The sequence below is a fragment of the Ochotona princeps genome, chromosome 2 (assembly GCF_030435755.1).
Source record: "Ochotona princeps isolate mOchPri1 chromosome 2, mOchPri1.hap1, whole genome shotgun sequence".
Taxonomy (NCBI): Eukaryota; Metazoa; Chordata; class Mammalia; order Lagomorpha; family Ochotonidae; genus Ochotona; species Ochotona princeps.
Window position 1 is genome coordinate 19,102,520 of NC_080833.1, and position 15,167 is coordinate 19,117,686.

At 51.1% G+C, this 15,167-nt stretch overlaps 1 protein-coding gene across 1 annotated transcript; it reads right to left on the reverse strand.

The window, feature by feature from the left end:
- Positions 1-7,175: 7,175 nt before the first annotated feature.
- Positions 7,176-9,440, reverse strand: NR0B2 (nuclear receptor subfamily 0 group B member 2). Its single transcript, XM_004592208.2, has 2 exons — positions 8,869-9,440; positions 7,176-7,703 (listed from the first exon to the last, which is right to left on the reverse strand). Exons 1-2 carry the CDS (start codon positions 9,407-9,409, stop codon positions 7,462-7,464), a joined length of 783 nt encoding a protein of 260 aa, XP_004592265.2. The 5' UTR covers positions 9,410-9,440; the 3' UTR covers positions 7,176-7,461.
- Between the last annotated feature and the right edge of the window lie 5,727 nt (positions 9,441-15,167).

The following is a 15,167-nucleotide window of genomic DNA, read 5'->3' on the forward strand; positions in this document are numbered from 1 at the left end:
TTTGGGATTTTTCTCCTCCACCACTACAGTAAGGAGATTGGCCTTGCACAGACTTAACCCTATCTTGACTAGATGTCTATCGGCTTCCTCTTTATCTTTTTTCTTCTTCAGAAATGACCTGTACCTATATGGGATGCTAGCACTCCAAGTGGAGATCCTAAAATAAGTGCTTTATAGCAAATTATGGAGGTCACTTGTTCCTATTAATGCATGAAGTAGAATACTCTGAAACTAGCCCTCAAGATGTAATATTGTTTGTGGACAATGTCTTTCATTGTTTCTAGCTCTGTTTTGTTTTGAAGATTTATTTGTTTTTATTAGAAAGACAGATTTACAGAGAGGAGAGACAGATTGATCTTCCATCCATTGGTTCACTCCCCGAATGGCTACAATGGGCAAAGATGAGCCTATCTGAAGTCACCAAGGAGGCTGGAGCCTTTTTCATGTCTCCCACACAGGTGTTGGGTCCCAAAGTATTGAGCTCTGCTGCTTTTCCAGGCCATAACCAGGGAGCTGGATGGAAAGTGGAGCAGCTGTGGGACACAAATTGGTGCCCTTATGGGACCTTGGCACTTTAAAGGGAAGGATAAGCCCATTGAGCCATCAGGCTGAGTCCTGTTTGCTCCACTTCGAATTCTGCTCCCCAGTAATGGCCTGGAAAACAGTGGAGGATGGCTGAAGTCCTTGAGCCCCTTCACCCACGTTGGAGACCCTGAGGAAGCTCCTGGCTTCTGGCTTCAGATCTGTGAAGCTCTAGCTGTTGCAGCCATTTGGGGAGTGAATCAGCAGATAGAATTCCTCTCTCCTCCCCCATAGGATCTATCCAGCATGAGTGGCTTACAGGATTTCCTATAGGAAGGAGACATGGAAGCAAAGAGAAGACACCTGTGCAGCACTTCCAGCCATGTTCCTGGCGAGAGCAAGCAAGGGAGCTCCCCCCAAGCTGTTGGCCTCTTTTTATGAGGTAGAGGGTGGTACCTCCAGAGGTGGGAAATCACCTGCGAGTTTTGTGACACCTCCACAAGGTCCACATGGAGCCTAGTATTCATATTTTCATGGAATCCACCCCTTACATCCTAGATGAAGCAGGTGGATCCTGAGAAAGAGGACAATTTTTTGTTTTTACTTTGTTTCTGCAAAGACAATCAAGAAAGTGTTGGAAGGAAAAAGTGTAAAAGTAATTGTTGCATATTTGGGAACAGCAAGCACTTAGCTTGAGAAAATGACGACTTAAAACAGTTGAACCAAAGGCAGTACCTGCTACCTATATCTTAAAACAATGGCGATGGTCTTTTTTTTTTTTTAAGATTTATTTATTTTTATTGGAAAGACAGATATTCAGAGAGGAGGAGAGACAGAGAGGAAGATCCTCCATCCGATGGTTCATTCCCCAAGCGGCCACAATGACCGGAGTTGAACCAATCTGGAGCCAGGAGCCAGGACCTTTTTCTGAGTCTCCCACATGTGGGTGCAGAGTCCCAAAGCCAGGCCACAGGCCATAGGCCACAGGCAGTGAGCTGAATGGGAAGCGGGGAGCCGCCGAAATTAGAACCGGTGCCCATATGGGATCCTGGTGCATTCAAGGCCAGGACTTTAACCACTATGCTATGGTGCCGGGTCCTTAAGCAACAATCTTTTCTTCCTAACAGTTACGATATGATATAGTATGTAATAGTTCAGTTGAAAGTGCTAGAATCACAGGTGCTAGAATGCCAAAAGCCACCCCACTTAACACTTCTTACTATACAATAGGAAGAGGGCATTTTGATTGACAGGTAGGAGGACACAAAATGGGGTTACAGGGCTTTGGGGCTCATGTAGCTCATGTAGATGGAAACTAGATACCTAGTCACAACACATCCATGCTACTGGATTGCCTTTTTTCCTCCAATGTACAGCTATATGTGCTTCCTTTCACAGACTAGTGTAATATATTTTCTGCTTTCAAAGTCTGTTATTAAATACCTAACTCAGACTTCAAAAGCAATATGGATGCATACAATTACAATTAAATAGTTTTAACTTAGATAACTTAAAGCTTGCTTTAACTCAAGACTCTATGTATTAAATCTGAGTGATATATATTTGCATTGATTGCTCAGTGGCTAATCCTCCCCCTGAAAGACCAGGATCCCATACGGGTGCTCATTCAAATCCTAGCTGCTCTACTTCCCATGCAGCTCCCTGCTTGTGGCCTAGGAAAGTATTAGAAGATGGACCAAAGCGTTGGGACCCTGCACCCAAGTAGGAGACCTATAATAAGCTCTTGGCTCCTGGTTTCAGACTGGCGTTGCAGCCATTTGGGGCGTGAACCAGCAGTTGAAAGATCTTTCTGTCTCTGCTTTTCACTGTAAATCTGCCTTTCAGATAAAAATAAACACATGCTTTTGTTGCTATTGTTTAAAAAAAAAGCGAGTCAGTAGCATAACCCGTGTAGTATGTTCAGTACACAGTTCTTTTTTTTTTTTAATTATTTATTATTTAACTTCATTAATTACATTGTATTATGTGACACAGTTACATAGATACTTGGGTTCTCCCACCCCTCAGTACACAGTTCTTGATAAACAGGAGCTGGAGAGGGGCCTTGTGAGACAGCATGTTAAACTTCTGCTTGTGACAATCACAGCCCATATCAAAGTGCTGGTTTGAGTCCCAGCTGCTCTACTTCTTTTCCCGCTTCCTTCTAGTGGTCTTGGGAAGCCAACAGAAAGTGGTTCAAATGCTTAGATCCTTGCCTCTCCATGTTGGAGACTGGGATGAAGTCCTTGACTCCTGGTTGTTACAGCCATTTGGGAAGTAAACTAGAAGATGGAAAGTTAGTCTCAGGGGCCAGCTAGCCCCAGCTCTGAGCAACCAGGCAGCAGGGCTCAGGCCGGGTAGGTCGGATTGTCCCAGGATAGGGCCCGGGTTTAGAAATTCAGGCCCAGTGGCTGGCCATGTGCCAGGAGCCAGGTGGGTCAGTTTGTCCCAGGGACGGGGCTTGGGTTTGAAGGCCTGAGTTGATTGGCCTGCCTGGTGCTCAGAGGGAGCCGGTGCAGGTCGGCTTAGCCCTGGCTCTGAGCTCCCAGGCAGTAGGGCTCGGGCTGAGTGGCCATTGAGCCATCGTGCAGGGTCCAGTGATGCCTGCTGTGCGTCAGTGTCTCAGGTATATGTGTGCATCAAGTACAGGGCAGATCAGAGCAAAACACAGCACGCATTAGCTGCTGATTAATAAGCAGTCAATGATTCGGCTAATGGAGACAGGGATAATGATGGCCATAAAAGCTTAGCCTAGGCAGCCCCAGAGCCTCGGCCATGCTGTTGCCTTCCAATGAGTCATCTCTGGCTGGGCCTGTGGACAGCAGTCATGGCTGAGAGGGAGCTGCTCTGCAAACAGTGTGGCTGGCTCCAGACAGACTGATGCCGGCCATGAGTCACTCCGGTCTGCGCGAACAGCAACAACCTGGTCTCCAGACTCATGCAGGTCAGACCTTGAATCAGTTCGACCCTATGTGGTCCTTTGTTCTCTTCCTCCCTCCTACGAAATGAGACACAGGTCCTGACACTGGACCTCCAAGAAACCTGCTGTCTCTGAGAAAGCATCCTTATACTGATCCTGCATAGCTCATTTTTGAGGCTTGGTATTATTTGTTTTTGTGCTCTGTGCCCAAGACTTGGAGGCAGGGCACAGGTGTTGAGAGCGCCTAAGGATCTATGGGGCTGTCTAGCACAGCACCGCAGACCAATGCTCTGACGAGGGCGGTAGTAAACAAGTTCAGGAAGTGTCTTCCCCTTGGGGCGTGGCTGCATGTCCTGCCTGCGGAAGTGACCTTTTAGCTGATTGGTCGCTTCCCACGTGCAGGGGTGACCTTTTAGCTGATTGGTTAGGTGTTATATATAAGCAGGTTGGGCCCTCGTGCGGGGGAGCAGACAGAGTAGGCGGGCAGATGGCTTTCCTGTTTGCATGCTGCCTGACTGAATAAAGAGTTTCTACACAGTCACTCAGCGTCGGGTTTTCTTACGCGGGTCTGGAGATTCCCCGACACACAGGGAAAGAATGACTCAAGAGAAGCAAATCAGAAAGAGAAGTGTAGCTCCCTGGCCAGGTAGAGGGGCAGGAAAGAGGTTGGAAAAGGAGAGGTAATTTGGAAAGTTACTAAGATGATGGGAGGGGGCCTGGCACAATAGCCTAGCAGCTAAAGTCCTCGCCTTGCATGTGCCAGGATCCCATATGGGCAACTGTTCCAATCCTGGTGGCCCTGCTTCCAATTCAAATCTCTGCTTGTGGCCTGGGAAAGCAGTTGAGGATGGCCCAAAGCCTTGAGACCCTGCACCAATGTGGGAGACTCAGAAGAAGCTCCTGGCTTCTGATTGGCTCAGCTCCAGGCCATTGCAGTCTCTTAGGGAGTGAATCATTGGACAGAAGATCTTCCTTTCTGTCTCTTTTACTCCCTGTTATCTGATTTCCAATAAAAATAAAATAAATCTTAAAAAAAAAAAAAAAAAGATGACGGGAGGGCCTGGTGTGGTGGCCCAGTGGCTAAAGTCCTCGCCTTGAACATGCTGGGATCTCATATGGGCACTGGTTCTAATCCTGGTGGTTCTATTTCCCATTCAGCTCCCTGCTTGTGGCCTGGGAAAACAGTCAAGGACGGCCCAAAGCCTTGGGACCCTGCACCCGCATGTGGGACATCCAGAAGAAGCTCATGGCTCCTGGCTTCAGATTGGCACAATTCTGGCCATTGCAACCATTTGGGGAGTGAATCATCAGACGGAAGATCTTCCTCTCTGTCTCTCCTTTTCTCTGTATATCTGCCTTTCCAATCTAAATAAATAAATCTTAAAAATAAAAATAAAGTAAAATTATGGGAAAGAAATTAAAAACAAAATGTTGAGGCCTGGCGGCTAAAGTCCTTGCCTTAAAAGCACCAGGATCCCATATGGGCGCCGGTTCTAATCCCGGCAGCTCCACTTCCCATCCAGCTCCCTGCTTGTGGCCTGGGAAAGCAGTTGAGGATGGTCCAAAGCTTTGGGACCCTGCATCTGTGTGGGAGACGTGGAAGAGGTTCCAGATTCCCGGCTTCGGATCGGCTCAGCACCGGCCGTTGTGGCTCACTTGGGGAGTGAATCATCGGACGGAAGATCTTCCTCTCTGTCTCTCCTCCTCTGTGTATATCTGACTTTGTAATAAAATAAAAATAAATCTTTAAAAAAAAATGTTGGATCCGGGGTGGGAGCAGGGAGTGATGGGGAATAAGGAGAGCAGAGTTTCCTAATGACTGGTCAGGGTGGGCGGGAGGCAACAGTACTGGAGGGCACGAACAGTGAGAGGCAGGAAGGGCCCACCAGAGCTTCCAGAGGTACCCTAGCGAGTGAGCAGAAACCATCAGGAAAAGGCATCAGAGACACGAATCTGTAGTATCTGTGCCCTGGAACTTCTGCTCTTAATCGAGTGGCTTCTGCAAGGGCAGAAGTGTATTTGCAAGGGCAGGGGCACAGGCCTGAGATTCCTGAGTCAGGATCTGGAGTTGTTTGGTGGGCAGCAAGAGTTGGGAGTGATGCAGGGCTTATTCTTTGTGGGGATCTGATTAGGTCCAAGCTGGGCAGGAGTGTGAAAAAGGGGGTGATGGTTTAGATGTAGCCTCTATTTGCCAGGAAGAGCTATTGGGTGTGCATTGCAGACTCTGGGTACATCCTGCAGATCTGTTAACTCTGGGTGCCACTGTGCCAGTGTCAGGGTGGCTCTCCAGGGTGCACACAGCCGCAGCTGCAGGGGTGGCGAGGTGGCTGGGGACCCATGTCACTGCTGTGGATGTGTTTAGATCTGCTGTGCGTTCCCTTTGAGTGTGTGTGTGTGCAGGAGACAGATGGAGGCTCAGAGCCATCAACCACTTAAGTGCTTCTGAGTTGCTTGTCTTCCTTTCCAAGACAAATGTGTGTGTGTGTACATGTGTGGGTTTTGTAAGTGTTTGTTGTGTGGTTGGAGCTCTGTATTTCCGTGTCTTTCTGGGGTCTGTCCTGTGAGTGGGGGTAGGGTAAAAGATAGTTTCCCTTGCTGCCTGGCTGCTAGCACTGGGCACCTTTAATGGCAATTCCAACTGTGGTTCTAAATGGGTGGGGGTGGGGTGAGCTCAGGGAAAGTCCTGAATGGTGACTCCTAGACTATTGGCCTGGAGTGAATGACCTCTTCACTGAGCAATCATTAACTTGGCTCCCCGTGAGAACAATCCAAACGGTGGTGGGGCCTGGCAGGGTGGCCTCGTTGCTGGGGAAAAGAGGCCTGCAAGTCCCAGCGGTGAGAGCGTTGCCATGGCTCCCTGCTGTCCATCCTGCAGTGCAGGTCAATCACCCTGACCTTGGGAGAGTGGGCTTGAACTATTTAACAAATGGACGCTGGCCAATCGGAGCAGACCCAAGCCCAGCTCAGAAGGAAATGGTACAGAGGCTGTGGCTGTTTGGGCTGCCTGATAATGGGAGAGGAGTGGTGGACAGAAACTTTGGGTCGGGGGGTGCAGCGCATGCTGTGGGCCACAGCAAAGGGCCAAGGGTTGCAGAAGCCTTCTGACTCCTACAGCGGATAAGGCCAGGCCACTGCAGCTGGTGAAACCTTAGCTGGCCCTGGCTTCCAAGCAGATACCTGGCCAACTCTGGGTGCCCTCATCGTGTCCTGTTGGGAAATAACAGCCCCCCCCCCACTTCTGCCAGGAGCAGCAATGGGTCAAGTGGATGACCCATGCTGTGGAAAGTACAGTGACCTTGCCTGTCTCAACTTGGGAGCGGATTGCCCCCCATGGGCTATTACCCAACGTTCCCTGGGGTGAGAGGGTGTTTGTTGTAGAGCTCAGAAGCCAGTGGGGTAGTGGAAGGTGTGGGACAGACAGAGGCACCTTCCACTCTAAGGATAGAGACCGGGAGGGGCCACTGTGTGCTGGTAACATACCAGATGCAAAATGAATCCCATCCCCGAAAGGAAATCACCATCTGGCCCTGAACTGTGAACACTCCAGTTCCCGTAGGCCCCATCTCCCTGGGCATTCTTCCTCTGACAAATGGGCCCTGGAGGTGAGACAGTCCCTGTTGTGTGCCCAAAATGCAGTGCCAGACTCCAAGTGCATCACAGCTTTTATTACAAAAACAACAACAAAGAAAACACAATAACTTAATTCTGTTCTGCGCAAGGCTGGCACGACACTCCCAGGCCAGCGAGCAGCCTAGGGGTCCTCTGCTAGCCCAGGAGGGGATGGCAGTTTTAGTCCTGAGGCTCCAGAGAGCACCCAGGGCTCACTAGGCAGCCGGAACACCATGTCCACACTAAAGGAAGGCGCAGTCAGGCTGTGGCCAAGCAGCAATGAGGAGCTGTGGGGGCAGATTGCCCCCTCCAGGAGCTGCGGACTACCCCCTGGGCCTACAGCCAGTCTGGCTCAACACCACCAGCTTCTGCCCAGTCCATAGCTGATCTCTGGCCAGTCCCAGGATACGTCACCTCAGCAAAAGCATGTCCTCCAGGAGCCCAGCGATGTCAGTGTCTCCAATGATGGGGCGGAAGAAGAGGTCCCGGAGCAGCCCAGGCGGGATGGACTTGAGGGTGGAAGCTGTGAGGAGGACTTGGGCCAGGCGGCCTTGGCCTGCTGCTCTCCAGGGCTCCAGGACTTCACATAGTGCCCAGTGGGCCTCCTGCTGCAAGCGCCCAATGTGGGAGGAGGTTTGGAGGCCTGGCACGCCTACGGGCAGAGAGGGGAAGTCTGCTGGACACTCACTTCCCACCAGCCACCAGCAGACCACCCCCAGCCCCTTGGTGCAGCCTTGGAGGTCCCCCTACCACCTCCTCTGTTTAATTATAAGGTGAGAAGATCACAGATCCATGTGGGATGTGTCTGGAGGTGAAGCAACACGGAGGGGGAAGTATGGGGGAGAAAGAAAAGTTTCTGCCTTCTAGCTCATGTCCAAGGAGAGATGGCCCCTCCACATTGTCTGTCTATGATCTTGGGAAGGAGGGTGGCTTCATGACACCTGCCTCAGACTCCCAGGGAGGGTGAGGGGAAGTACCCCCTGGGGAGAAAGTCATTTGCTTGGTAGATAGGCAGGTGGGATTAACAAAAAGCAGGAGAGGGGGGCCTGTGGCTTCCAGCTGGTAACCCTAAACTGGCTACCTATCTGTCCCATTTCCTTCCTGCCTCAGAGATTTCCAGCCTCTAAGCTAAGTATCTCTGTTTATTTCTTGATCCTTATTCACCTAGCCAGCTACAGAGAAGCAGTGGAGAGGGACCGTCAAGGCCTCAGCTGCCAGGGTTGGAGACGCTGAGAGACCCTGGGTGAGCTCCTGCATCCCTGTGCCCTGGCCTCTTCCTCTGTCAATCGAGGATGGCTACAACAGCCCCCGTCTCTGAGACCTGGTGTGTGGTTTCCACGATCTAGTGCGTGGTGGCAAAGTCTCGGGACAGAGCCTGCCATATGGTAACCACGTTCCCAGCAGCTGCTGCTTTTGCCTCAATCAGTTGCTGCGCTTTCTACAGGCACGGGACCTCCATGTGTGCACAGCTCTTCCCAGCTGCCCCCGCAATACAGAGGAAGATGTCGCCATCTGTCACCGAGTGCTGGCTGCTAGAACTTTCTGACCCCACCCAGGAGTTGAGCCTTCAGTGCTTCTCCACGCTTCTATCTGCCCTTGAGACACAACTATGTCTGCCCCATGGGTCAGGGAAAGTGGTATATTTCTGCAGTAAAAAGACCTGAGGTCCTATGGCTGCTCAGCTCGTAGGTGGCTGTGTGATTTTCCGCTAGCCACTTAGCCTTTCTGTGCCCCTTCTGTGAGACAGTATTCTAGGACTGAGTAGCCTAATAGGTGGGCCTCGCCCTGCCCCCATTCAGAAGTGTTTGGACACTCACCAGGGTTGAAGAGGATGATCCCCTTCAGATAGGCGTATTCCTTGGGGCCCAACTCCAGGTTGCAGAAGGACTCCAGACAGCACTGTAGCCACTGCACTGCAGCCAGTGAAGGCTGGGGCCGGTCCGGGAGCTGCCCTCTGCCTGTCCCGCAGGTGGGCTCCTCCAGCAGGATCTTCTTGAGTATGCTGGGCACTGGGGCTTCGATCACCTCAAAGGTCACTGTGTCTTGGGCCAAACCCAGCAGGAAGAGAGGGCCCCAGGAACTCCGCAGCAGCTGTCTCTGATCCTCAGGAGGCAGTTGGCAGAAGGATGGCAGATTCCGAAGGAAGGCCACCATCTTAGCCAGAATGTCCAGGGCCTGCTGGCAGGTGCGATGAGGGGTGCGGAGCCGGACAGGCCGATGTTCCCTGCACAGGCAGTGGTTGCGGGATGGAGGGACAGAGGGCCTGGCCCTGAAGCCGGGGCTCAGCAGTGCATATAGGATGGCCGGACGCCCTGCAGCAGTCTGGCACGGGCATGCCCCCGGTTGGCTGGAGCTCATGGTAGTACAGTGGCTCCTGCTTCCTCGCAGCCTTCCGTCCTCTGTGCTGCTGTGCTGTTGGTGCTATTTATATCCCCAGAGGGCAGGAGGGAGGAATGGCCCGGCAACCTTGACTCCAGAAGTCATGTTCATTGAAAGAAACACACACACACACACACACACACACACACACACACACTCTCTCTCTCTCTCTCTCTCTCTCTCTGTCTCTCTCTCTTTCTCTCTCTCTCTCTGACCCTGGCAGGACTGGTGGGGAAGTGGTGAGGGCAGGGTCATTCAGAGCTCCACGTGGCGCTGAGATCACTTTAGTCAATGAAGTAGCTGGTGCAGGGCACAGGGCCACCTGCTTGCTGCTGGGTTGCTCTTATCAGATAATTCAAGCAGATAAACAGGGTCATTAACCCAGGCTGTACCAGGGCTCCAAGGCCTCCGGTGCAGAATCAGCATGTGGCTGAAGCTAGTGATCCTCTTGGGTGTGCACCAGGCTAGTTCTCCCAGTTAGGAAAGAAGCCAGCCTTCCCCCACCCCCCAGTCCCAGGCTGGACAAACCTGGAGTGCAAGGCCCAGCATGGAAGTGCCTTATCGCCAGCTTGTTTGTCTAACCTTGGGGCTCAGCTCCTGTTGCTAGTAAGAAACAGGCTGCGGGGAAGGGAGCCAGGACTCTGGGGACATTAGGAGGACTTTGCCTGCTCTGCTGTCCAGCAGGTGCCCCTCCTTTGACTCCAGTTCCGGAGTGGGAAGGGGAGGACAGTGGGCTGCAGGAATATAGTCCTGCAGATTCTGATGTTTACATCCTGGACAACTACAGTTCCTGAAGAGCCATGGCTGCAGAAAAGCCCTTCCAGATGACAGTGAACCACAGCTCCCATTTCGATTTTTTTTTTATTTTTTATTGCAAAGTCAGATATACAGAGAGGAGTAGAGACAGAGATGAAGATTTTTTTTAAAGATTTATTTTTATCACAAGTCAGATATACAGAGGGGAGGAGAGACAGAGAGGAAGATCTTCCATCTGATGATTCACTCCCCAAGTGACCGCAACGGCCAGTGTTGTGCCGATCTGAAGCCAAGATCCAGGAACTTCTTCCGGGTCTCCCATGCAGGTGCAGGGTCCCAAGGCTTTGGCCCAAATTTGACTGTTTTCCCAGGCAGGCCACAAGCAGGGAGCTGGATGGGAAGCAGGGCTTCCAGGATTAGAATTGGTGCCCACATGGGATCCTGGGGTGTGTTTAAGGCGAGGACTTTAGCCACTAGGCCATTGCACTGGGTCCCACAGCTCCCAGTTCCTGTGCACCTGCCACAGGCCAGACCCTTTCTACACAAAACTGATAGCTCTTACTGTGGTTAGATAATGACTGTGAGACTTAAAGAGGACCTGTGCCTTGTCCAAGGCCATCCTACTGCCTCTGAAGTCCTTGCTTGTTCCCCAGGACACCCTGACACAAATGTGCAACCAGAGCCTGAGCTTCTCAGACTGGATGGCCGCCTGGGCCCCACCTTGCTGCCACTTGCTCTGCAGATGGTGCCTCTCTGAGACCTGGACAGAGCTGAAACACTGCCTCCATACAGGCTCTCTGTCTTGGCACCCATCTCAGGCAGTGGCAAGTAGGTCTACAGAGGGAGTCCCAGTAGATCCTGGCCAGCCAGCCCTGGAAGGCCACTTGCTGCCACAATTTTGGGCAGCCTGGTACCCCAGATGCAGGGGAGGGGAGGGAAGAAGGTTCTGGCATCACCAGTGCTGGCTTTTGCTCCTGACCCCAGTTGCTTAGTTGTGTGATTTGGGGGGATCCCAAAGTTTAGTGAGCATCAGAAGACTCACTGGGGGACAATGAGTACATCCTGTGGGGCTGCTGCCAGGACAAAGTGAGGTGCTGGGTGTTCTATTTTCCCATCCCTAACTAACTGAGCATAAGGAGCCAAGCACACAGTCTCTCACAGGATCCTTGGTCATCTTAATGTTTGCAGTCACAGAGTTCCTCTCATGTCCCTTTGTCTGATTGGGCCTTACAGCATCCTCTCCAAAGCTGACTCTGGAGCTGGGCTGCTTGAGTCCAAATCCCACCCAGCTGGGCGATCGTGGCCAGGCCACTTTCTTCCGTGTGTGCTTCGGTTTTCTCATCTTAAAATAATGGCAGGAGTGTTCAAATGTGGATATTGGTTTTATGGGGCTTAAAACATACACAGTTTGGAAGGAAGAAGAGTGGGATCAGGATTGTTGTGCAGCACGATAAGCCTCCACTTTCTAACACTGGCATCCCATGTTGTCAGGGTGACAACAGCCAAGAGTCAGAGTGGCTCCTTCAAAGGGGAAAGTGCCACTGTGATGTAAAAGCCTGGCTGACCCCTCTGGGGCAGGGGACATATCTAGAAGGACACAGTAGCGTTCTGTGCCACTCTTGCTAAGAAAGCTTGACTGCATTCTTATCCCAGGAGGGTCTCACACAAGGATAGACTGAGAGTCAAGGACAGGGTGACCACAAGTCTTCACAACAGCTGAGATCTGGAAAGGCGAGGGAAAACCAGGGGATTCTCCAAGACAGAGGCTTCAGATCCACCACAAATAGTGCCACCTGAGATGTTAGACCAAACCTGTTCACTACAGGAAATCTCACAGGAGAACTTGGTGACGAAACGCGGTTTGAGGTTAGATGGCAAAAGGTTGGATGATCATCCCCTGGTCTCAAGGTTGTCTCATGGTTCTGTAGCAGAACACCCTTGCTTACAAGAGGCACACATGGAAATAGTTCAGGCAGGGCTATGGCCAACAGGCTCTAAAATGGCTCAAAATAAACAAAGTTCCCTATCCTGGGCTTGCAACTTCTCTAGATTTGTGATTAGTTCAAAGTCAAATAGATTCCTGACAATGAAGAGGTATGTTATTAAATTATGTAGGCAAGTACATACAGATCTGTGGGAAGATTTTATCCTTCTGGGGTCTGTGTTTTGGCTCAGAGGCTGATAATCCTCCACTTTCAAGTGTGAGGAGTGATTCAAACATCCCATCTTGGACCTGGCGCAGCTTCCTGCTTCGCCTTTCCCACAGCTTGCAAAATTCACACCATTCCAGTTATCTGCCAATGAGGTGTAACCTCATGGTTTAGCTGAGAATCCCACTACCCAGCTCAAGCAGCCCCTCCCCCTAGTCTACACCCACATACCTATGGATAATCTCAGCCCCCAGTCCCTAGCGGTCCATAGCTCCTCCCAACCAATTCCCCATGCTCCGCCCACGCCGGACTGGCTCTCTGGGGTTGTGTAAATCAGGCTCCAGGTGTGTCCTCTCCTTTTTCTTTTCAGTCCTTCCCACCTTCCACTTGCTCCTCCTTCCTCTTCTCCTGCCTTTCCCTCCATCCCTTCCATCCTGTTCCTTTCCCCTGTCCTGGTGCCTGCATCCTGCTACCATGGCAGGAGACGTGTCCCATCTAGTTTTCTCCTCCTCCACTCCCTCTCCCATTCCTACCCTGCTGGAATAAAAGACCTACTAAGCACCTCGCTGCTTCTGGGATTTTGCCTTGCAGTAAATTTATCATGAAAAGAAGACTTGGCTGCAGGAATTAGCTGCGCGTAACAACGAAGGAGTAGTAAGAACTTTAAGTGTGTTTAAAACCTAACACCAGAGCCCGGCGCGGTGTGGCCTAGCTGCTAAAGTCCTCGCCTTGAACACGTCAGGATCCCATATGGACTCCAGTTCTAACCCCCGCAGCTCCTCTTCCCATCCAGCTCCCTACTTGTGGCCTGGGAAAGCAGTAGAGGACAGTCCAAAGTCTTGGGACTTTGCACCCATGTGGGAGACTCAGAAGAAGCTCCTGGCTCCTGGCTTCAGATTGGTTCAGCTCCAGCCATTGTGGTCACTTGGGGAGTGAATCATCAGAAGGAAGATCTTCCTATCTGTCTTTCCTCCTCTCTGTATATCTGCTATTCCAATAAAAATAAATAAATCTTTAAAAAAAAAAAGTAACAGCAAGCACCAGCATTCCATATAGGGCCAGTTCATGTCCTGGCTTCACCACTTCCCTTCTAGCTCCCCGCTTCTGGCCTGGGAAAGCAGTAGAGGATGGCCCAAGGCCTTGGAATCCTGCACCACTTGGAAGATACAGAGGAAGCTTCTAGCTCCTGGCTTCAGATTGGCACCAGCTCCCGCCATTATGGCAACTTGGAGTGAAGAGCCTGGAAGTTTTCTGCCCTTTGTGATCCCGCCTTGATGGCTTGGCTGGGGACTGTGTGGATTCTAGGCCTGACACCCAGCAGGACACCTGGCAGGTCACGTAGGCAGACCACTCCTCAGGAAGGAAGTACCTGGTGTTTGATAAGATCCACCGCCCTATAGCTCATCGATTTGTACTTTTTGAAAGTTGCTAGTTTCAAACCCACCAATAGAAGCCTGCTAGATCATGACTGTATAATTAATAGCCTGAAATGTATAGAACTGGGGAGCTTGGGCTCTGGGGGTCTTTTCCTTTCTCTCTCTCTGGCTCACGGGCTTGCTGCGGATCCTGCAACGGCTGCCCCTCCCCCGCCCGGCCATGCTGGGCTGGGGGAGGTGGCTGGGAGACCTAGGTTAGTTCGAATAAACCACTTTTATGCCTTAGCACCGGCTTCAGACTTGATGATTATCTGGGGATTTCAGAAACCGGCACAACAGGAGAATGAACCAGCAGAAGGAAAATCTTTCTCTTTCTGTATATCAGCCTTTCCAATAAAAAAAAATTAATAATAATAAGTAGGATAAATCCTTTAAAAATTAAAAAAAGATGTATGTATTTTCATTTAAAAAGCAGATTGATAGAAGAGACACAGGGAGATTTTCCAGCTACTGGTTCACTTCCCAAATGGCTGCAGTGGCTGCAGCCGAGCTAATCTGAAGCCAGGAGCTTCCTCTGGGTCTTCCAAGGGATGCAGGGTTCCAAGGCTTTGGGCCATGCTTCACTGCTTTCGCAGGCCATTATTGGGGCTCAGGATTGGAAGTGAAGCAGCCAGGACACAAACCAACTCCCATATGGAATGCTGGTGCTTAGAGGTGTAGGATTAGCTTGTTGAGCTACCACATTGGCTCTGCCAAGTTTTTTTTTTTTTTAATGTAGGAAACTTTATATTCTTTCTTTGTAAATAATTTATTTTATTTTGAGGGGAATGGGAGAGAGACAGATAGAGTGGGTTGCCATGTGCTGGCTTACCTACAACCCAAGGCAGGAGTTGGGTCTTCAGTCCAGCTGGATACTTAATCTCTTATGTGGATGGCAATAGCCCAACTACTTGAGCCCTTGGGGCTGCCTCTAAAGTCCACATGAGCAGGAAGCTGGAGCCAGGAGTCAAAGTTGGGAATTGAACCCAGACACAGGCATCCTAACCCTGGTGTATACCACTAGGCTAAACACCTGCCCTGGAGGGTGTTTTCTGAGCCAGGGTGTCAGCCCTAGAGCCCCTGGAGGGTGAGGAGTGGCCCTGGCTATGATCTCTACAGCCCAGAGCCTGATTGAAGCCACCTGCTCAGAGCCAGGGAGGGGAGGGTGGGTGGGTTGTGGTGGTGCTGGTTTTGGGGGTGTGGAAGGGAGTGGGCCAGTGGGACTGGAGTTGGGGGCAGTGGGGGAGTGGGAGGGGATGGTGGGGATTGTCTGCCAGCAGCTTTACTGTGGCGGCCTTGCCCTCAACCTAAAAGGGACAATACAGCCCTGCCTTGGGGAACCCCAAATCTTTTTTTTTTAAAAGATTTATTCATTTTATTACAGCCAGATATACAGAGAGGAGGAGAGATAGAGAG

Bases quoted from the DNA above. Each gene is read 5' to 3' on its own strand.
- NR0B2 (XM_004592208.2), bottom strand. From the start codon at position 9,409: ATGAGCTCCAGCCAACCGGGGGCATGCCCGTGCCAGACTGCTGCAGGG. The intron at 7,704-8,868 runs GTGAGTGTCCAA...CTCTGCCCGTAG, and splicing joins GATCATCCTCTTCAACCCTG to GCGTGCCAGGCCTCCAAACC.